This window comes from Physeter macrocephalus, chromosome 20, assembly GCF_002837175.3.
Source record: "Physeter macrocephalus isolate SW-GA chromosome 20, ASM283717v5, whole genome shotgun sequence".
In the NCBI taxonomy this organism is placed as follows: Eukaryota; Metazoa; Chordata; class Mammalia; order Artiodactyla; family Physeteridae; genus Physeter; species Physeter macrocephalus.
This window is the reverse complement of record NC_041233.1, coordinates 78,067,142-78,089,711: the sequence shown is the minus strand read 5'-3', so window position 1 is coordinate 78,089,711 and position 22,570 is coordinate 78,067,142. Positions and strand designations below refer to the sequence as shown.

General features: G+C 48.2%; 3 protein-coding genes across 7 annotated transcripts in view; 2 read left to right on the top strand and 1 right to left on the bottom strand.

The window, feature by feature from the left end:
* The window catches only part of DHX32 (DEAH-box helicase 32 (putative)), a 62,279-nt gene extending 61,174 nt beyond the window's left edge, over positions 1–1,105 (top strand). For all 3 annotated transcript variants that reach the window (XM_024121187.3, XM_055081081.1, XM_028480906.2), the window contains one exon: positions 571–1,105. In XM_024121187.3, the coding sequence (XP_023976955.1) occupies positions 571–742 (172 nt within the window). In that variant the 3' untranslated portion in view covers positions 743–1,105. The remainder of the gene's footprint in view (positions 1–570) is intronic.
* BCCIP (BRCA2 and CDKN1A interacting protein) lies at positions 901–13,726 on the bottom strand. 3 transcript variants are annotated; one of them, XM_028480913.2, is made up of 8 exons: positions 13,547–13,725; positions 10,110–10,184; positions 8,917–8,997; positions 5,132–5,221; positions 4,169–4,356; positions 2,531–2,705; positions 1,544–1,573; positions 901–1,347 (listed from the first exon to the last, which is right to left on the bottom strand). In XM_028480913.2, exons 1-8 carry the CDS (start codon positions 13,691–13,693, stop codon positions 1,177–1,179), a joined length of 957 nt encoding a protein of 318 aa, XP_028336714.1. In that variant the 5' UTR covers positions 13,694–13,725; the 3' UTR covers positions 901–1,176. The 3 variants fall into 3 exon arrangements, with proteins under 3 accessions (XP_028336714.1, XP_028336715.1, XP_007122090.2); XM_028480914.2 differs by lacking the exon at positions 10,110–10,184 and having other exon boundaries at positions 13,547–13,726; XM_007122028.4 differs by lacking the exon at positions 1,544–1,573 and having other exon boundaries at positions 13,547–13,724.
* Positions 13,727–13,909: 183 nt separating this feature from the next.
* UROS (uroporphyrinogen III synthase) overlaps positions 13,910–22,570 on the top strand; it is a 37,124-nt gene continuing 28,463 nt past the window's right edge. The window contains exon 1 of the mRNA XM_028480915.2: positions 13,910–14,213. The gene's annotated coding sequence lies outside the window, so the exon portion shown is untranslated. The remainder of the gene's footprint in view (positions 14,214–22,570) is intronic.

Below are 22,570 nucleotides of genomic sequence, written 5' to 3'. Positions count from 1 at the left end.
CTCTTCTCCATATATTTTAAAGACCCCTCTGGCTGCTAAGTGAATGGGCTATAGGGACAGCAGTGAGAATGGAGACTAGCCTCAGAGGCTGCTGCAGATGCCGGACCCACTGTGAAGGTACCACTACCACTTGGGCAGTGTGATGTTCTAGGCAGGAACCAGGAGTAACTACACGTGTGTCCAGCTTCAGCAAATGGATATGGTATGGTATTAGTAAGAGACGCAAAGATACTCCCTCTTACGCACCCAGAGTTCTCCCAAGCATCTGATCTGATCTGTCGCAAAACTGTGATGGGCCTCGGGGGAAGTACCCGTTCCCCCCGTGGTGAGAGTGGGGGTGTCATTTCTGCTGTGTGGCGTGACCCTAGAGGACCCAGCTTATCCTAGAAATGCAACTGGATTGTTTCCATGTAAACCACAGAAAGTATTCATTCTACAAAGGCAGACCGACCAAGCCACTGAGAAGTTCAAGCTAATCAAAATTCTACAAGCAGATTCTCCAGGCCTGGGAAGTGTCATCATGTTTGGTACCTCTCACCAAAAATTATAATAATTTTTTGTTTTCAACAGATTTATGCAATTGGCACCACAATACTATTTCAGTAATCTGCCTCCTAGTGAAAGTAAGGATATTCTACAGCAAGTGATGGATCACCTATCACCCATTTCAACAATGAAAAAGGAACAGAAAATGTGTGAGAAGTGCCCTGAAACTACTGAACAAAGATGCACTATACAGTGACTCTCAAGAACCTTCTACACAAAACCTGATGTGCAATAAATATCGCAAAGGCAGCCTAACAGTTGGTCCACTGGAGGGATGTGCCGACGTGACGTGAAGATGGATGTCAAACCCCACACAGGATAGGTCTTGAAAAGAATAACACTTTTTGCATATTATTTAACAACTAAAAATAGAAGTTTTTACTGAGTTCTTTAAATTACTACTCCATGTTTTTCTTCTTATTGGAAAAGTTTTTAATCAACCATCCTTAATTTGATCAAAATTTTAAAAAGCGAAGGTATTTTGTAAATGTGTCACAGACACGGGTGACAGAACCGTACTTTTTGTAGAGGCCCTTAATCTAATAAAGTCATGAGTTTTCCAGTAAATCTCCACTGAGTCTTCTGGTAATTTTTACAAAAACAAGCCCAGCACTGTCCATGGGAAATGGGTTAGACAGATAGATGTTCTTTCAGTTTATCCATGATTTCATTCATTTTGTCGCTTGGAATTAACATCACAGTTCGCAGGGGCTTCATTGGTACATCATCAAAGGACCATCGGCCTCCCAGACACGTGTCGCTCTCCTCCTGCACTGAGTAGTTGAACTTCAGGATTGCCTTCTAAACCAAAGAACCACAAATTTAGAATTCAGACAAGCTAAAGGCAAAACTCACTTAATTGATAACAAAAAATACTATGTTTGGCATATTTAATAAGACTGACAGCTAAAGGAAGCAAAACACAGACTCAAAGAAGCTCAAACGGGACAGTCAGGCAGACGTTATAAAACACACACCAAATAGATTTCTAACTTACATGAGGAGTATGGATAGAAGTGTTCCATTTCTAAGAGGGGAGGGAACAAGCAGCTAAGTAATATTAACACTACTACCCACCTATGTACTGTTTATAATTCTGAAGTCGCTCATATTCATAATCTCATTTGATTCTCAAAATAATCTCATGATACACAAGTGAAATTAAGACTCATAAATTTTGACAGTTAATGAGAAGAATCATCTTTAAATGCTGGTCTTACCCATCGTCCCAGCTGCTTCCTTAGCATAAAGCTGTTGTGTGAAGACCGGCAGGTCTGCGTAACCAGCCCATCTTAAAGCACCCATTACATACGTCCCTGACATGGTCTGCCTGAAGTGCTGACGCACACATTCTAAAAAATTTAATTTTCACTTATTTACTTCCTGAAAAACAAGGGCAGAGCTGAATGTATAGTGCTTCAGTCTTTAGCGGACGCCTTAAAATAAGTGATATCATCCAATCCAGGAAAATATGTCCTCCTCAGAGATGAATTTAACATTTTTGAGAGGAAGGCGGCATAAGAAAGTATATGCTCTGGTATCTGGTTGTCCGTCCCAGCACAAGCTTTTACAGGGAGAAAGTGCTAGAAATCCCACCAATGGGGTGGCCTCCAGGACTAAGGGCACAGGTCGGCACGCGAGCCAGCACCGGGAGAGCAGGGTCCACCCCGTCCTCCACGCCGACCGGACAGTGGCTCCAAGCTCCCTCGGACTCAACGTCCCCGTCTGCACACACAGGCTGATGTTCCCCTCCCACAGCGGTGTGAGGATAAAGATCTCAGTAAGCATGTCGTCAGCATGGTAATCACCTCCTCCCCACTCTCACTGTGTTTACTAGCTCCTAGCTGCTGTAGACACGGAGGTTTAAACACAGAATGGCCACAGTCGAAGGACTTCGACGTAAAATGGGAGAGCAATAAATCCTGATTATTATCAAGAAAATCCTTATTTACATCTAAACAGAGATGGAACAGGATGATCTTACCTCATAGAAAAATTCTTCTTCTGCATTTGCAAACATTAACTCATCTTTCTTTTGGCTGCTCCATTTCTTTTTGGAATTGCTTTTTCCTGCTTCCACGAACGTCTTGCTAATCAGAAGGTAGAAGTAACACTTCCCACACGGCTTGTTAGTTTTGTGCGCCTCTGCTAGTTCTTTCCTACGAGGCATACACACACACAAGGTTTGGCTGATGGGTGAGGCGAGATCCATCAACAAACCAGGGCACAGAGAAAACCAGTGAGGCCTCTTCTCTGGGTCCTGCTGTGACGCAGGCTTAATGGACAGACATTAGATCTGGACGCTTCTAAAGCAGTGAGTTTTCTTTATGCATCCAGGTGCACACTCAACTGATTGTGGCAGCGCCTTTTATAATAAATGGTACGATGACTCTCAGATTATGCTCTGAGCTGTGGATACACAGCAACTAACAGAGGAATCTCAAGTTCACACGTCACTGCTCTGTTAAAAATACCTAACAGTCTGGATTTTCTAAAACAATAAACATTAACTGAAGCACACAAAGGCACACGGCCGTGACCAATGCCATTACAGCATGTGACCACTACAATCTCCAATCACCACGTCTGGGACTCATTTCTGACCCTCCTGCAGGAATGGCCAGACAGATGCCCCAAACTACCAGTCAATGAGATAGCAATGAAGCCTTTAATTCTTTTCTTCCTTTCTTTATATCATACAATAACCCTGTGCATCTGACTAAACAAAAATGTAAAGAAACTCAGAACAACCCACTGCAGCTTTCTTCAATAGAGGATCAGGAGAAAGCAGATCACCCTCTCCTGAAACCAAATAAACATGAGCTCCAGCTGATCAGAAAAAAGACAACGCAAAACAAAAAACACTTAGGCACCAGAAGTACAATATGAGTATTAGCTGAGGGGTGAGGAGGATATGAGAGTAAAACTAAAAAGCAATGCATCTATAAAGGAAAAACGGGAAACCTAAAGGTTTTCAGACTATGGTTACATTCGCACCAACTATTTCCAGGGAGATCAAAAAGAAGTGCCATGACCTCTGAGAAATAATATTCTGTAAAGCCTGGGGGCCTGCCTACAATTTTATCCTCCTCTATTTCAAAGCACGGGCAATGTCAATTCTTAGCCCTTCTTACATTTAAAATATTCTCGTAAACTTAAAACTCCTGAATTAAAAAACAAAATAACAAACCCTGAGAAGCCAGAGATGCAGTATCAGGACCATGGTTGCACTAGTCATAAAATATCCCAGTGGAATTTAGGAGTTGTACTGTCTGTTATTGTTGTAATTATTCAACATTTTATTTGTGTTACAGAAATCTATCTGTGAAGAGGGTTAAAAGCTTTCGTCAAATGGAGATAAAAAGTCTATATGAAACTCAACTATTTTTATACCATTTAAATCTCTAAGATTATTAAGCTACTATCACAATATTCCTAAGTAATTAAAACTCTTTTAAAAAGCCAATTATTACTAATGCATGCATCTCACAGGCACTCTCACCACTCGTGCTTAAACCAAGGGCAGAACTCTTTCTATACCAACATATTCCATTTGAATCACATTTCTGAATCCACTTGGGGAAAAAACTACCGTTCAAAGGCATTTTCCAAAGTGTCTTACTGAAGCTGTTGGTGCATGGGCAGCGCAATCTGTGGAGGAACGTTAATGAATCTTTCACTCAGCAGAAAGCCCACAGGCCTGGTGGCGTCATTGAAAAGCTTGTCCAGCTGTTCAACCACGCTCTTTTCACAGTTCTTCTCGCAGAGGCGTAAAATAAACTCTTTAATTTGTTCAGCACACGGGGTACCCTAGAAAGCAAAGAGAAGGCTCACTTTTTATTACAGGCCATCACTTACAGGAGAAAACTCCAAAGTGAGAGCTATCACTTTTTATCTAACAGGTAAGGGCAGTTTTCTGCCAAAACCTTTAAAACCTTATATGTCGTCAGTGTTGATTGCTTAAGTATTTCTCTAAAGTAACTACACCCGGTTATTTACCATCCCATAATCAGGGGTCAGAGAAGGTTATACTAACACTCAGACATACTGGGATGGAAATTCTAATCCATCTCATAAAGACAGATGGAAGTAACTGGAAAAGTTCAATTAAAAATTACGATAAAGTATAGCCTGCATCTTATTCTAAGGAGGGGAAGCTGCTGGTTGTTTATTAGAACTCATCAATGAGTCAATAAAAAGTAATGAATGAAAATACAAATAAATGTCAGTAAGCGTCCTCAACTTCAGAAAGCCACGAAGACTCAGAATCAAAACAGCTGCAGAGACAGCAGAACATCTCCTGTGTCAACACCAACATCAGGACACCCATTCCTGAAAAGCCAGGTGACGACTCTCTATACCACAGGCAGTAAATGACTTCAACTGGGTACAGAGTATTCAAAGGAAAACAAAAACACCTTCGTACTGAAAAAAGGATTACAATAAGATTTCACAAGAGCACACATATTTATAGTTAATATCATTGTCTGACATAAAAGATACTTTTATCGTGCATTAAATAAAATTAACTCCTGAGGTTCTGGCCTAAGGAATAACCATTCTGACGCCAGCCAGAGAAACCAACCTTTCTTTCAGTTAAATTTACAAGACTTATGAAGCCAAAAATCCCATCTTCATCCGCATCATCATCGCTGGCTTCTGAAACATCCGTTTGCTATTTTAAAAAGAAAAAAAAATTAACTTTATATTTCGTTGCAAAGAAGTGCAATACCGAGTCTTGGAATCCAGGCCTCGTTTATCCTTCCACTTTGCAAACGAGAACTCTGTTTCACAGTCATCACCTCAGAAAAGCACCGCGGGCTAAAACTGTGCGCTCTCGCTCACATCACCCTACCTCCCTGATCCTGTCCTCTTCTTACATTCCGCACGATCTCCTTCTGCTCTAAATTTCTTTTCACTACTCTTAAGACATTTTCCTCAATGTCTTATAAATCCAGAGCAGATAAGGCCTCATGAAGGAAACCACTTTAGTCTGTTTTCGAAGCGGTCTGGCTGGAGCCAGCCCAGCCTCGTTTCTCTGTGGGTCCACCACACTGTCTCACCTAAAGCCACGCTTCCTGAGCACCCGCCGGTCCCCAGCACTGGTGAAGGGGAGCAAGGCCTCCGTGTGCACGGGTAGGAGAGAAGAAAATGGGGGCAAGGGAGGAAATGAGGAATCGAGGAAACAGAACTAAGAGGCAGATGCTTGACTCCACCTTGAACTTCCCGGCTCGGCTGTACTCGACTGGACATGGCCCACATTTTCTTTTACCTGCTGCTTGTTTGCTCGTCCCAGCTGGAAACTCCTCTCGCAGCATCCCCGCCCCCAGCACAGAGCCAGGCCAGACTAAGTCCTTGGGGAACAAGTGCTGAATGAATGAAATAAAATGAGGCTGCTGCTCTTCCACCGAAGGACAGCAGGGACCCACGACAGCCCGTCCGTCCCTGAACTTGTTCTGTGCGAAGCGGCACCAGCACCACGGGCTCAGCCAGGTGCGGTCGGCGGCGCCAGGGCGCCCCCCGGTGGCCGGGCCTCAGGGCCGGAACAGAGAGCGGAGCGGAGCCTGCCCGTGGGGCGGAAATCCAAGCAGACAGAGCTGCGGGAGGGGCCTGGGCTCCGGCGAGGGAGGACGGGCTCCCGGATCCAAGCTGACGGTGCCACGGAGGGGGCCTCAGGCGAAGGGGCGACCAGGCTTCACAGCAGAACACTTCCACTGAAGCTGGCGGTGCGGGAACACGAAGTGGGGGGCGGCTGCGGCGAGGCCCCGAAGGCCTGGGTCACCGCCAGAGCGGCTGCCGGACGCGGGGGAGAGGCCTCGAGCTCAGCAGCGCAGGAGGGCGCCGAGGCAGCCCAGGAGAGACTGACGCAGTCCCGGCGAGAGGACCAAGGGCACGTCGGCTCTTGGAGGAGAGGGGAGAGGAGCGCAGAAGAACGTACTGCGTGAACCCGCCCTGGTCCTCCGAGAGCAGCACGGCAGCTCCCGTGCACGTCAAAGGACCCGCGGCCACCGTGGCAAAACCTGCGTGGTGCCGACGGACGGAAAGCCGGGGCAGGAAGAGAGCCCCTCAGTGTGAAGCCCTGAGATCCCCACACCCCCCGTCGGTGAAAAGCAACGAGCACCCCGGAACCCACTCGGCCTTCCTCCCCTGGACAGGCGGACAGGCGCCCCGCCGGCAGCCCCGGCTCCGCGGCGCGGGCCCCGCCCCCGTCTCCCCCCCCCCCCACCCGCCTCCCCGGCCTGGCCCGAGGCCTGGCCCTCCCAGCCCACCCCTTCCCTCTCCCGAGCCTCTTCGCTCAACACAATTCTTCGTGGCAGCCGAGTTCTGAGCAACCCGCTGCATGACGCCCGGGCCCTGAGACTCCAGCCTCGCGCCAGCCACGCACATGCAGTCCCCAGCCCCCCCTCCCCTTCCCTCGGAATCGCCTTCTCTAGAAGAGTCCAAGTCCCCCCAGTTCCAAAGCCTCCAGAGAAAGCTCTGGCAGTCCCTGGGACACCTCAGGTGTCTCTGTGGAAGCCAAGGAAGCCATAATTGTAATTTAGACTTATTTGTGTAATTATCCAATGAAAGGCTGAATCCCCCGACTAGACAATAAGCTTTTTCAAAAATTAAAGCGACTGCTTCTCATCCGTATGCATCAGGTCTCGGGACACTAATCAGCTAGAGCTCACGTGTGTCTGATGACAGAGCAGGCAGCTGCTTCTCCCCACCGCGCTAATAAAGGGATGCTACCGAGGTGTCACCCTCTCCTCTTCCTGACGCTGTGTGCTACACGTTCTGAATGTTGGCAGCAGCTCTGAAAAGCATCTGTTGCATTTAGTAATGAAGACGTTGGTGATCCCATCAGTTTCAGGACATCGGGAGAGTGTTGGGGGTAAAAGCCAGAGTAAGGTGTTTAGGAGGAGAGGAGGTGGAAACCAAATGCAAATATCTTTCAAGAATTTTGGCCTTGAAAACCAAGTGAGATGGCTGAAGGTGAGGTCATTTGAGTGGAACCTTAGACTGAGGTGGAGTTGTTTATTTTGTTTTTACAATAAACTAGACGATAGGTGCTGGGAATAGAAAAAAAAGACTTCAACGGGGACAGTTACGCATACAGAGCACGAGCCACGCGCCAGATGCTGTTCTAAGCATCTTCTCTCGTCCCCCCCCCCCACCTACGAAGCAGGCACCATCCTCATCGTCAGAGATGCCCGCGGAGAAAGATGAAGGTCACCGTGCAGACTGTATCTTCCACAGAAGGCTGAAGCGATTTTTCCTATCCCACATTCTCTTCTGACCAAGTGACCCAGACACTCCTCCCACCGGGGGGGGGGCGGTCCGTGTGCCCTCCCCTTGGACCTGCACAGGCCATCACGTCTGCCGATCAAAGGAATGGTGGAAATCACCAGGTAACATAAGATGCTCTGCACTTCTGCCTGGCTCTCTTGGGTAGGGAGGCCCACACTCCAGAGACTGAGGCCCATGGTTCCAGCTGGGCTCCCAACAGAGACACAGGAGTGAACCATCTCGCAAGGAAATCCGCCAGCCCCGCGCTGAGCCTCTGCAGCTAATGTGCCCGGAGCGAATACGAGCTGTCCTCACTGAGCTCTGTCCAAAGTGCAGAGTCACGGGCCAAACAGAGTACTGTTGCTGTCCTAAGACTCGAAGCTGCAGGGCAGTCTGTCAGGCAGCAGAAGAAACGTAGAGCCAGTGGACGGTACACGCAGAGGCGGGTTCGTCCCAGTCCTGCTCCCTCCTCCTCCAGGTGGCAGCCCCTGCTTTGCATGACACCACTCAAGGCTTTCCCCCTTTTCCCTCTCCTGTCACTCCTGAGTCTCCTTGGCAGGTTCTGCCGTTTAGCTCACGCCCCCCCAACTAACGCTGTTATGACCAGACTCTGTCCCTACCCTCCCTGGACAACTTCAACTCCTCCCACGACTTCAGTGACCATTTATGTGCTGAAAATGCCCCAGTCTCCAGCTGCTGCGCAACATCTCACTTGCATGTATCACAGGCAAATCAAACGCAAAATGTACAAATCCAAACTCGTGTTCCCCTCTTAACCTGATCCTCCTCCATGCCTGCTACCTTGGTTCTCCAGCCAGACACTAGGGTATCATCCTCAACTCCTTTTCCACTCACTCTCAGACCCAGCCATTCATTAAGCCCCGTCATATTTCACCTCCCCAATATCTTCTGAATCAGCCCACTTCTCTCCCTATCCACTGCCACAACCTAGATCACTGCATTTAATAACCTGAATTGCTGAGATGGACTTCTAACCAGTAATACTTTCCAATTTGAGTTTCTGGCCTACTTGCTATAAAACAGGAGGAACTTAGGATAAAGAACTAATTTAATCAGAATAAACACAACTGTCCTGCTTACCTTAATCACACTCCCGATATGGTTCTGTTGAATTAAGAGATCTGTTAGTTCTGCAGTGTTCACAGGAGCTTTTAGGAAAAGCTAAGAAGAGAAAAAAAAATATTTTAAATTAAAACCAAAGTATGAGACTTCCCTGGTGGCACAGTGGTTAAGAATCCGCCTGCCAATGCAGGGGACACAGGTTCGAGCCCTGGTCCGGGAAGATCCCACATGCCGCAGAGCAACTAAGCCCGTGCACCACAATTACTGAGCCTGCGCTCTAGAGCCCGCGAGGCACAACTACTGAGCCTGTGTGCCACAACTACTGAGCCCGAGATCCACAGCTACTGAAGCCCGCGCACCTAGAGCCCGTGCTCCGCAACGAGAAGCCACCGCAATGAGAAGCCCGCGCACCGCAACGAAGAGTAGCCCCCGCTCGCCGCAACTAGAGAAAGCCTGCGCGCAGCAACGAAGACCCAACGCAGCCAAAAATAAATAAATAAATTTATTGTTTTAAAAAAACTAAAAAAAATAAAACCAAAGTATGATTTCTAATAAAACTTCTAATTTCCATATTCAAATAAAAATAATGAAATTTCAATGATTTGACCAGGAAGATGACCAAAAATGCAATCCCAAGAGGAAAGAAAAGCCGGAGCAAATCAAAGTCAAGGCACAGAAATTTGAGACGAGGCAGTGGGTAGTAATACAGGAGGTCTTGGGGAGGGGAACGGACAGGGAGGAGAAGAGAGGGGAGGAGGGTGGACTGGACACTGGAGGCTCTAAAGGGTGGCGAACCAAAGCCATCTTATGTGGAGTAAAGGAGTACGGAGAAGCGGCAAGCCTGCTGCTTGTGGCACCAGATGGTGGAATCAGTGACAGGGCCATTCTGTGAAAATTCCTTTAACCCCACAAAGCTTAGAAATGAACTAGAGAAAAACAGAATAATAGCTCAAGTAATTAAAATATGAAAGGGAGAGTATTTTAGAACACAGAATACTTAAATATTTTAATCAAAGGAAGGGGTCTGGGAGCAGAGGCACAAATAGGGAGTTAGCCCTGGAAAAGAAAACAATTCTTCCTTCCAGGCAAAGTGGAGAGGGTAGGAATGGGAATTCTAAAATAGAAAAAAATGAAATCTGACAGAACTTATATTGAATGGCCTGGAATTTCTCAGAAGAGCAAATGCGTGTGTAATGAATAAAAGACAATACCTGCTGCAGTAATTTCTTAATTCCGTCGTAATCGATATCTGAGATAGAATAAGCTTCGAATTCAATAGTCACTTCCTGTAAATGACACACAAAATAGGTCATCATACATAACTCACTAAGATAATTCAGGCATTATTTTCCCTCCCCACCTCATTCTTTTTGGCTCTATCTCCATCTATGGAACATGCCAGAAAAAGGACAAGAAGAAGAAAATGTTACCAAAAGAACTATAACTGCCTAGGCTTCAAAATAAGCAAACATTGCCAAGACTGCCATCTGCACAGATGACAAAGCACCTTCACACCATCTCCTCATTTGAAACAAAAGCCTGAGAAGAACAAAGCATTCAGAGTGACCTAGTTTTGATGTTGAGAAAGTCTGTTCTGGATAAAGCAAATGAGAAATTGTTATTTACCTGACTGCAGTAAGAATGAGCAAAGAACAAAATCACTTAAAAAGTCCTTGGCATCACCTAGAGCTTGATTCAGCCCATGGATCCGAGGCCACGCTTCATTCACTGGGCAAGAATCTACTGAGTACCCCTCTGTACCAAGCACTGTGCCAGGCACTCAAGATGAAAAGGTGAGCAAAGCAGACATAAATGATCATGCCCTCCTGGAGCTTATGGTTTAGGTGGGAATACAGATATTAAGGAAATAGTCATGGAAATAAATATAAGCTTACAACTATGCATGCTATAAAACACAGGTGAATGGTGCTATAACAGCTTAAGAAATAGGAGGCTGGAAATTCAGGAAAGTCTTCCCTTAGAGAAGTGACACTTGAGCTGGGAACCTAGGACCAGTAAAGAGAGTTCCTAGCACAGCACAGACGAAGGCCCTGAGGCAGGAGGAAATATGGCGAGTACAAGTAACTAAAAGATGTGTGTAGCTAGGCTCCCCGATCTATCTCTGTAAAACAACAATAATAACAGACTCTAAGAAGCAATGCCACTGAAATATTCCATAAATAAATGAAAGGATTACTTCACTCCAAAAAAAAAACTTAAAGGCTTTTAAGTGCTAAATAAGATCAGTCCTTGAGGATCCTAAATCATGCATTATTAGTATTACTATTATTGCTGGAGGGTAAATTCTCACAAGCAGAATTACTGAATCAGAGGATTTATACACATTTTAAAGTTTTGATGTTGTCAAATGGCCCCCCAAAAAGGGTGCATCAATTTATAGTCCCACCAGCAGTATATGTAAGTGCCTATTTTCTTTTCTTTTTTTTTTTTTTTGCGGTACGGGGGCCTCTCACTGTTGTGGCCTCTCCCGTTGTGGAGCACAGGCTCCGGACGCGCAGGCTCAGCGGCCATGGCTCACAGGCCCAGCCGCTCCGCGGCACGTGGGATCTTCCCGGACCGGGGCACGAACCCGCGTCCCCTGCATCGGCAGGCGGACTCTCAACCACTGCGCCACCAGGGAAGCCCAGTGCCTATTTTCTTACACTATCATCAGTGACGGTTACTACACAAATTTCCAACCACTGGCAAACTGATAGATTATCCATGTTAACGCAAGAAGCGCTGAGTCCTATAACCCAAAGTTAGCAAAAGCCAGTTAAAGATCTAAATAAAAAATGGTGAGACCACATTTAAGGCAAGGGGCCAAAGTAAAGAGCTGCTTTGTAAGGGAAAGCTCTGTTCCATGGAAAATATATTATATACCCACACCACAATCACAGCACTAATCCCGCACCCATGCCTGCCCTGCTCATGTTTATCTCTGACTTTATTCCCCCATCACTCTCTTCCTTATTCTGATCCCGCCATATTAGCTGTCTCTCTGTCCAATAACCATGAGGACTTTGGATTTTCATACAAATGAAATGGGAAGCCATTGGAGTGGTCAGAGCAGGGAAGTGAGAACAGATCTACATTTTTTTTTTTTTGGCCGCGCAGTGCGGCACGCAGGATCTTAGTTCCCAGACCAGGGATCAAACCCATGCCCCCTGCAATGGAAGCGCGAGGAGTCTTAACCACTGCACAGCCAGGGAAGTCCGTAGACCTACATTGTAAAAAGATCTTTCTGCTGTGGGTGGAGAAGAGATTGTAGGGGAACAAGAACGGGAAAAGGCATGCCAGTTAAAAGTTACTACAGAAGTCCAGGCAAGAGATGGTGGAAGGGTGGACTTCGACCGTTGCAGAATCACTGATGAGAAACGTCTGGATACTGAAGGTAAAGCCAACAGAATTTACTGATGCGGGATGAGGAAAAGGGAGGAATTACACTTAACTTTCGGGTTTTGGATTTGAGCAGCTGGTGAATTTGGCAACCATTTATGTAAGCGAATACGTCAGGGGGTCCCTGAGAAAAAGAACCAGGAATGGCTTTCTTGACATAAGAGAGTCCTAGTTCCTCCTCAGATGATATCCGTAATATATGAGTTCTGCAGGAACTAAGGTCCCCACCCAGGTGGAGGACGGAATGATGATCCTGACCCTCCAGACTTCAATCAACCGAAGATTGGACTCTGTTGACCGTCGCCCCAATTCTAGGCTGAATTCTCCTCTGCTCAAGCCCCCTCATGAACATGCACGTACCCTTAGCTTAAAACAGCAGCGTTGCTGTTTGGGGGAGACACTGCTTCGGGAAAGACCCCCGGTGTTCTCCTTACTTCCTGCAAGTAATAAATCCTTCCTTCTAATCTTCAGCTTGGTTGGCTGTGCTTACTGGCTCGATCAGCCACCAAGAGGTGAACCCAGTTTTCAGGTAACATTTAGAGAGATGGCAAAGATTAGGATCAGGGGCATAAATTACCAATTCTGCCTGGCAGGCGTTAAGTTCGGGGCTACCTATCAGACATTCCGGGGTCTTCAGGACCATTCCGTCCTAATTATTCATTCAACAAGTGTTAACTACCTCTAATGCCAGGCTCTACGGTAGGACCCAGTTCTAGGAGAACATATCACCAGGACGTGGTCTGAGGGGCGGAAAAAACAGCTTAGTTGAGATCTGAACAAGGAAGGGAAAACACTGCAGGAAAAACGCAGCGCGTAGAAAGGAGCAGGAGGCTGGCCTTCGAGAAACGGGAAGGGGGCCGGCGTGAGGGAGGCAGGCACCGCGAACCCGGCGGGGGTGCTGCGCAGGGAGGGCAGAGGATGAACTCGGGGCCCCCGGCGGCCCAGAAGGATTTGGGGCTTTAGCCTGAGAACTAAAAAAGGCCACCGAGGACGGTGCCGTGGCGGCGGTGGGAGGGCCCACGCACCCGGCCGGGACAGGACTTTTGAAAATAACTTTCTGTGGCTGCGATATGTAAAAGACCGAAGTAGAACCTAAGTGAGAACCTTTTCTCACCTCCAGTTTCTGCTTAAGGACCCTCAGGTACGGGGAAGTCGCTACTCCAAGCAGCTCACACACTCACATGGCCTTTGGTTGTCGGAAAGATTTTTCCCAGACATAAGGCAAACCGGGGTCGCGTGTATTTCTCACCTCACTGACGACCTCGTCGTCTTCATCCTCTTCTTCGTCACTGTCTTCGCTGTCTTCCTCCTCATCCTCGAGTTCATCATCCTCGTCCTCATCGCGCGGAACCGGAGACCCGCAGTCAACGGCACGCCGCTTGGGCCTGGACGCCATGCTGCCGGCCTCTCTGCGCCTGCGCAACTTCCATGAGCCCGCCCTTCCGGACCCACCCATTACAAGCGGAGGGGGTAGGAGGTCACGAAGAACCTAGGCGCGGAGTCGGCGTCAACTCCACTGCCCCTGGTGGATTCCACAGCCTTGATACCTAAGAGTCAAGTCCAATCTGGGGTCCTATCTTGGCCTTTTCTTCCTGCTTCCATCCATGCTCAAGCCTTTCCAAGGTTCTCTCTCCCCTTCGCGCAGTGGTTCGACCCATCTCCGCCAGATATCCGGGTGCCTGGGTGTCGGTGCGCATGCGTGAGCTCCAGCTGAGCCAGGCCGGGGCTCCGCGACCCCTGGTGCAAGTGCTGGTGTTTGGGGCCCGGGGAGGGCCGTCGCCACGGCAGCGCCGGCCACGCGGTGAGGGGGCCGCCTTCCCGGCTGGTCGCTCCCGAAGTCTCGCTGCCTGCTGGTGGGAACCGTGAGATTCCGCCCCCGACTGGGCGCCTGCCGAGTGCCTCACCAGCCAGACGAGGTAGGTGTCGCCCGCGCACGGTACTGACGACTACGCGGCGTTCCGCAGGGGCCAGCCTGCTGCCCTGCCGGTGTGTGACGAGTCGGGAGCGGAACCCGGAGGCCAGTGCTGGCCTGGGTGCTGGGCCGTAGTCCGCGGGCAGTGGTCGGTCCCGAATGGAAGGTCGCCGGATCTGTGCAGATGCCCTCACGCCTGGTTAAGGCCCAACCCTGCGGGCGTGCCCCAGCGCAGTCGGTGGCACAGCCTTGTCAGTGATGAATGAAACCGATCCTGAGCGCATTTCTCAATCTGAAAGTTTAAAGTCAGGGATCAACCTTGTATGCTTCAGGGCCAGTGGGGATTTCTAAATTAGACTTGAGCCTCTTTGGAGAGAACAGAGTGCAGGGGACTTTGGCAAGGTAGAGAGCGTGTACCGGGCAGCTGCTGCCAGCTGTGGCCGAGTGGAGCCACTCGAGTGTGGTCAGTTCTCACATTTCAACAGAACCTGGAGTTCTGGACTTTTACCAAAAATATCTTGATTTGTAAAACTTGTGCCAAATAAAATTCATCTACCGGTCAGGTTTACCCCACACACTGCCAGTTTTCGGCCTGTTGTAAAGAATACTATTTGGAGAGAAAGTCACAAATTAGAGAAGACATCTGCTTTCTGAAAGTGAGGTCTATGGCTTTCCTTTTTTTCTGTCTGTAAAATGAGGAGATTAGGTTGGATGAGTGTGACTGCAAAAATGGAATGAGCTGTCCCCAAGTTGTGAGATTGGATGTTGGAGAAGTTTAAGCAGAAGTGTGATAACCTCTCAATGATCCTTCCGCAGCAGGAAATGGAAGCAGGATACCTTAAGGGTCCTCAGATCCACAGTCCCCATGATCCTGTTCTGTGAGTTCTGTCTTTCCTAGCAGTCTTGCCTACCAGGCCACAACATGGAATATAATATGTGTAAACATCAGGGTTTCACATATGATGGCATAGCTTAAAATGGCCCCTTTGGGTCCTACAACAATGTAAAAACATCTTCCAATAATGCACGAGAGAGGTAGCTGTAAAGAAACATCTATAAAAGGCTAAGATTAGAAAAAGACTCAGAAGGCACTGTGCCAGCCTATCAATAGAGCTACACTGAAATGTCATGGGTGATTTTTTTCCCTGTTTCTCTATACTTTATTGTGGTAAAAATACACAGAACAAAAAATTTACCATTTTAAGCAATTGTCCAGTTCAGTGGCATTAAGTATGTTCACATTTTTGTGCAACCGTCACCACCATCCCTCTCTAGAGAATTTTCATCTTGCAAAACAAAATTCTGTACCCATTGAACACTAACTCTGCAATCTCCCTTACCCCAGTCCCTGGAAAGTGGTTTTCCTTCTCTATGAATTTGTCTATTCTAGGACTTCGTATAAGTGGATCATATAGTATTTATCCTTTTGTGGCTGGCTTGTTTCACTTAGTATAATGTCTTCAAGCTTCATCTTTGCCATCGCATGTGTCAGAATTTCCTTCCTTTTTAAGGCTGAGTAATATTCCATTGTATGTATTTTTGTTGTTGTTATCCATTTATCCATGGACGGACACGGGTTGCTTCCACCTTTTAGTAATTGTAAATGATGCTGCTATGAACGTGGGTGTACAAATACCTGTTCAAGTCCCTGCTTTTAATTTTGGGGGGTATATATTCAGAAGTGGAATTGTTGGATCGTATGGGAATTCTATTTTTAATTTTTTGAGGAGCTATACTTTTTTGTATTTTGCAAATTTTCCACAATAAGCATGTATTGCTTTGATATGGGAAGCGGGGGAAAGCCTTACTTTGTGCCCTCGGATTAGTACCCAGTGTTGAGCTCATGGTCAGAGTGTGAATGAGTAGCAAATGCGAACAAACGGACTACCGTGGTTTTGTCATTCAAGAAAATATGGTACTGACCCCAGGGAACTTCGCTTAGTCAGAGACTGGATTGCTGAGCTGCTGGTCCAATCTTCACCTTCAACTCAGAATTTATCTTAAAGGAGCAGAGAGGTGGTAGCAAGTGCTTGGGAGAATGGGGATGGGCTCCAGACTTCACCTGGAAAGAGGTGAAACTTCACCTCTGCCACTTACTGTGTTGGGTCACCTTGAGCCTGTTACCCAACCTTCAGAGTTTTGGTTTCCTCTTCTGTAATAAAGGAATAATAATACCTTCCTTGCTGGTTTAAATGAAGATTAAGATCTTGCATGTAAAATGCTTAGCCTGGTAAATCACACAGAGTATGTGCTGGGTTAAAGGTTGGCTGCTGTTATTGCTGATCTCAGAGCAGCAGGACATGGTTAAAAAGTGTGGGTTTGAGGTGTGGCTCTTTCTTACCAGTAAAGAGGCCTTAATCAAGTCAGTTCCCTGTCTCTTTAAGGAAAAGTGACCATCCCCCCTGCTCAAAAGTCGCTGGGTAAATCTAAAGTGCGAACAAATATTACTGAGCATCTACTATGGGGAAGAAAGTCCCTCAGAAAAGCCAGTGGTTCAGAGGACCCAGCCCATTTTACAGATGCAGGAATTGAGACCAAGAGGAGAACAGCATAGACCAGAACCCAGGCTTCAGCCCCTCTAGCACAAGCTTCTTCCACTCCACGAGGCCTCTCGTCAAAGTTCAAAGTGGCTCATGTACAATCCTCCTTGTCTAAAAGCTTGAGAATACCCCTGCCTCGCTTTCTGTTCCTGGCTTCCTCGTATTGCTGCAGTACAGGTAACAGGTGTCGGCTGAAAAACAAAAACAAAAACCGCGCAACAGGGCTTCCCTGGTGGCGCAGTGGTTGAGAGTCCGCCTGCCAATGCAGGGGACACGGGTTCGTGCCCCGGTCTGGGAAGATCCCACATGCTGCGGAGCGGCTGGGCCCGTGAGCCATGGCTGCTGAGCCTGCGCGTCCGGAGCCTGTGCTCCGCAACGGGAGAGGCCACAACAGTGAGAGGCCCGCATACCAAAAAAAAAAAAAAAAAAGGAACCCACCTGCCAATGCAGGGGAACCGGGTTCGTGCCCCGGTCTGGGAAGATCCCACATGCTGCGGAGCGGACATGGGTTCGAGCCCTGGTCTGGGAAGATCCCACATGCCACGGAGCAGCTAAGCCCATGCGCCACAACTTCTGAGCCTGCACTCTAGAACCAAAACTAATGAAGCCTGCACGTGTAGAGCCCGTGCTGCACAGCAAGAGAAGCCACCACAGTGAGAAGCCGGTGCAGCACAACGAAGAGTAGCCCCCGCTTGCTGCAACTAGAGAAAGCCCGCGCACAGTGACAAAGACCCAACTCAGCTAAAAATAAATAAAAGAAAATAAATTTATTTAAAAAAAAACAAAACAAAACCGTGCAACATGAGAGCTGTGAGTTCAGTTTCATTTGGGGCTTACTGAGGACTACAGCCCAGGAGACAGCCTTTCCGATAGCTTGGAGGAGCTGCTCGGAAGAGGTAGGGGGGAGGTCAGCAAATATATGATTCTGGTAAAGGGGGTACATGCAATCAAGCACACATATCAGTAGAAGGATGCTGCTAGTCACAAGGAGCTGACATCTCCGTTCATGATTTTAGTGCTTTTATAGGTATGAGAAGATACAAGAAACTGGGTTCATAAAATTTTCTCCTGAAAACATCTAACTATTTGAAGGCCTGTTCTGCCAGATTTTCCAGAGCGCAGAGTGCCTCATTCCTGATCTCTGCCCTGAACTCCTTTCGGGGTGTGTCAAGGTCAGTGACCGCAGTGGCTGGTAACTTCATTCTTGTAGAGGCAGAGGGCGAACGACGTTCTTCAGTTAGCACAGGAGTTTCTTACAGCAGGGAGCTTTCAACTTGGTCAGGAAGTGCAGGGAGAAAGGAATTTCCATGCTGTATTTCCACCACACTTGCAGCTTCAATCTGGATGAGACTGTATTCTTTTCCCAGAGCTGCCCTATCAGAGTACCGCAACCTAGATGGCATAAACAGCAGAAATGTACTGTCTCAGGTTTCCCTGGTGGCGCAGTGGTGAAGAATCCGCCTGCCAATGCAGGGGACACGGGTTTGAGCCCTGGTCCGGGAAGATCCCACGTGCCACGGTGCAACTAAGCCCATGCGCTACAAATACTGAGCCTGCGCTCTAGAGCCTGCAAGCCATAGCTACTGAGCCTGTGTGCCACAACTACTGAAGCCTGCACGCCTAGAGCCCGTGCTCCGCAGCAAGAGAAGCCACCGCAATGAGAAGCCCGTGCACCGCAGTGAAGAGTAGCCTCCCGCTCGCCGCAACTAGAGAACGCCCGTGCACAGCAATGAAGACCCAACGCAGCCAAAAATAAATAAATTTTTTCAAAAAAGGAAATGTACTGTTTCATAGTTCCAGGGGTTAAAGTTCTAAGATCAAGATGTCAGAAGGGTGGGCTCCTTCTGAGGCCGTGAGGGGGAGTCTGTTCCAGGCCCCTCTCCCTGCTGCTGGTGGTTTGCTGGCACATCTTTGACATTCCTCAGCTTGTAGATGCATCACCCCGATCTCTGCCTTCATCTTCACTTAATGTTTTCCCTGAATGTATCTGTGTGTGCAAATTTCCCTTTTTTATAAGGATGCTAGTCATAAATGATTAGGGCTCACCCTAATGACCTCATTTTAACTTGACTGCATCTGCAAAGAGCCTATTTCCAGAGAAGGTCACATTCTGAGGTCCTGGGGGTTAAAAGAATTCAAAATATAAATTTTGGATTCAGTCCACCACAGAGGCCAAGTACAGGGACTTGCCATTTCACTGCTTGCTCTTCACAGCAAGTGACTGGATGAGTGGTGTTTGAACTTCTTGATGGGAACAGCTAAAGGAGTTCTGTGTGAAGGTGTACATTGGCCACAGTGACATATTGCTGAGAAGGGGTTGGTTTGTTCACTTTTTGTGAACCCCCTTGCCTGCCCCAATCCCTAGAATACTCCAGGCTCTAGTAAATGAAAAGCATCTTAGCTGGCTTTACCCGTCTTAAACGTATTCCGCATGAGTTTGATGCTGAACTCCTTTATTTGTTAATCCCAACGGACCTTCTATACAAAGTGGTTAGAATAAGGATACTTCACCCTAAATCATCTACCCCAGCAGAATACAAAATCTGAATCAGAGGAGCCCCAGACCCAGAGGCGCACTTTTGAAGCCTTTCTTCCACATCCTGGCAGTTCGCGGTAGGAGGTACCTTGACTGTCTCTTTCTCCGTACTTCGCTCACAGTTCTGTGGTTGTCCATCCTCCCCCACCAGCCTTGGAGTTCCTTGAGGGTGGGCACTAGGTCTGACTTGTCCCTTGCCCAGCATCCAGTACCCAGCATCGCAAAGAAGAGACTCAGTGTTTCTTGGATAAATGAAAGCAGTATGGCAGAGCCCCTGTCCTGCCTAATTGAGAGCCAACTTTCTGGCCTGGAAGGCCAGCTTGTCCTTTCTTAGTTCTCCTTGTGGCTGAAATTCAGGAGCTTCTACAAGGTGGACAAGGCAGAACAAGGTACACCTGGAACCTCAAGGAGAAAGTCATACCAAAGGGCCTTGCTCATTTGCTCCCCAAGTGCATTGCATGGCATTCTTCCCTGACTTGCTTAGGATCCGGAATGCCCTTCTCCACGCCTACCCTTGCTCTGGTGTCTCTCACGTGTGTATGTGGGGCAGGGGGGACGCTTCTGGAACCTCTCTTGACCTCACTGCCTCCCTTGCCAGTTATGGCCTTACCTCTCTTACTCTTCTTAATAGCAGTACTCTTCTTATCTACAATTACATCTCTATGTCCACTTTATTCTGTAACTTATTCTGTTATGAACTGAATTTTGCCCCTCAAACTCCTATGTTGAAGCCCTAACCCCCAGTGTGACTGTGTTAGGATATAGGGCCTTTAAAGAGGTAATTAAGATTAAATGAGGTCCTAAGGGTAGAGCCCAAGTCCTCCACGACCGGTGGTGTCCTTAAGAGGAGGAGACACCAGGGGTCTCTCTCTGCACAAGCACAGAGGAAAGGCCGTGTGAGCACACAGCAAGAAGGCAGCAGTCTGCAGGCCAGGAAGAGAGGCCTCGCCAGGAACAAACCCTCATGGCACCTTGATCTTGGACTTCTAGCCTCCAGAACTGTGAGAAAATAACTGTCGTTTAAGCCCACTAGTCAGTGGTGGTCTGTTAATGGCAGCCCAAGCTAAGACACACGCCAATCTTTTCCTTCTCCTTTGCCAGGATCCCTTCTGCCCTGCATCCCTGACTGACATTGTTTGAGTGCTTTCGGGCTCTGCCCTGGGCCCCCTTCTTTCCTATCCATAATCTCACACAGTCCCAGGACTTTAAATACCATCTGTACACTGATGACTCCCAAATCTTTGTCCTTTGACCTGACTCCTTCCCCAAGCCCAAAGCGCCTGCCTGATCTCTCCGTTTGGACGTCTAGGACCAGTACTCTTCAACTTTTAGCACTATGGCACAGCTAGTAAATGGTAATATTCATTCAGCACATTTCCATAAATAGACGAGGATTTACAGCTTACAGCTAAAGGCAGTCAGCCCTGGCTGGGGTAGGCCCGGAGGCAATGGGAGTGAGTTCTGGCTGCCCTGGGCTCTACCCAGCTGCCCCAAGGGCTGAGGGGACCCAGACCCCAGGCACACCTGCGAACCTGTTCCCAGGACTCGGACGGGCTGGGGCACGCTGGCGGAGAAGAGGCGCTCTCAAGTACAGTCTGTGTCGTTCTTCACGCCCTGACGTGGTGCTCCTGTTCTTGCAGTTGTCCCGTTGGAGTCACCCTGATTCCTTTTTCTCTCTACCCTGCATCCAGTCCAAGTCAATGCTGTTGACTACACCTTCATAATAGATCCAAGTGCAATCTCTTTTCCCCACTTCAAATGCCCATCTGGTCCAAGCCCATAACATCTCTCACCGAAACTGTTCCAGCATCCTCCCTATTTTACTCCTTTCTACCTTCAGGCTTTTCTCCACACACGTGCAAGCGGTCCTGTGAAACTAAGTCAGAGCAGGTCAGTCCTGTGCTCAGAATCCTCCAGCGGTATCACACCTCATTCAGATAATAGGCAAAGTCCTCCCCACAGCCTGAATGGCCCTGCACGGTGGCTCTGAGCCCGGGGCCTGTCTGCTGCCCCTTGGAGCTCCCTGCGCTCTGGCCACCATTCTCATACTCGCCAGACACTGTGTTACTGAAACCTCTCATATTTCTTGGACAGGAATAAGAGTCTCCTCATTTCTGGTCCTGCATTTTTCCATTCCGTCAAAGCTGTGTGAGACACTTGTGAACATCCATAGCCGCTATAAGGAGAGTGACTCCATAATTTACTGTCCAAAATGGCAGACTTTTGAGAGTGCAGTTGGGTGCTACCAGTAATTACACCAGAACAACAGCTGTAGACTGGGACTGTCTTGGGCAGACTGGTATACATGGTCACCTGTATGATCAGGCCACCCAAGATGGCTGTTCTCTTGCTCTCTGCACATCCCCTGCTCGACCAGTCCCTGCCTCACCTACACCCTACTCACATGACTGACCTTCCTACATACTTGCCCCTGCCCCAACTAGTGATGGGTTCTGACCTTTAAATCAGAACATCTCCTCCATGATAGCTTATCAAAGAGATGGTGAGGCGCATGCCCCTCTGCTAGTTTCCCTGGTAACCAGTGAGCCAACCTGAGGTCAGTTCTCCCTATAACTGATTACCCCTTCCCCCCGCCCCCCAGCAAACACTGCTGCCATGTCATCTGCACACAGTGGCGTGCTGCTCCAGGACCTGCCTCACCTACACCCTACTCACATGACTGACCTTTCCTCTCAGTCGTAGCGCCTGTGATATAATCAGTAAATGCCTACATACCTGCTCCTGGCGCCAGCTAGTGATTTTTGAAACCTTTGAATCCGAACTATCTCCACTACGATAACTTATCAAAGGGGCGGCGAGGGGCGGCCCCTCTGCAGGTTTCCCTGGCAACTGATGAGCCAACCTGACGACAGCTCTCCCCATAACTGGTAACCGCCCTCCTCCCCAGGTAGCAAGGACTGCTGCCATGTCCTTCCCGCTGTCTGCCACACACGGTGGGGTGTCACTCCAGGACCCTGCTTCAGACACGTAAGATCCCCCATCCATTCAACCCCTGATGTCTCTGTCGCTGACTCCGGGCTCTTTCTTCGGTCTTGAGGCTGGGCAAGTACAGGGCTTGCAAGCCTTCAGGGTGCAGCTGAACTCCACCCTAACTCTAAGGATAAAAATTCTGACATCCCCCCTACTCTTCCTGTCCCAGAATAGAAGAGGGCTGTGGTAAAATCCCTTCCTGTGTTAAGTTGCAGGGACTCGGGATAGAGGGAAATAAATAAAAAATAATTAAGGTTAAACCCCAAATGAAAAGCATCATAATTGAGTGAAAAT

Bases quoted from the DNA above. Each gene is read 5' to 3' on its own strand.
- BCCIP (XM_028480913.2), bottom strand. From the start codon at position 13,693: ATGGCGTCCAGGCCCAAGCGGCGTGCCGTTGACTGCGGGTCTCCGGTT. The intron at 8,998-10,109 runs GTATTGTCTTTT...TTCTCTTCTTAG, and splicing joins TTAAGAAATTACTGCAGCAG to CTTTTCCTAAAAGCTCCTGT. The intron at 1,348-1,543 runs GTAAGTTAGAAA...TCTTTGGTTTAG, and splicing joins CTTCTATCCATACTCCTCAT to AAGGCAATCCTGAAGTTCAA.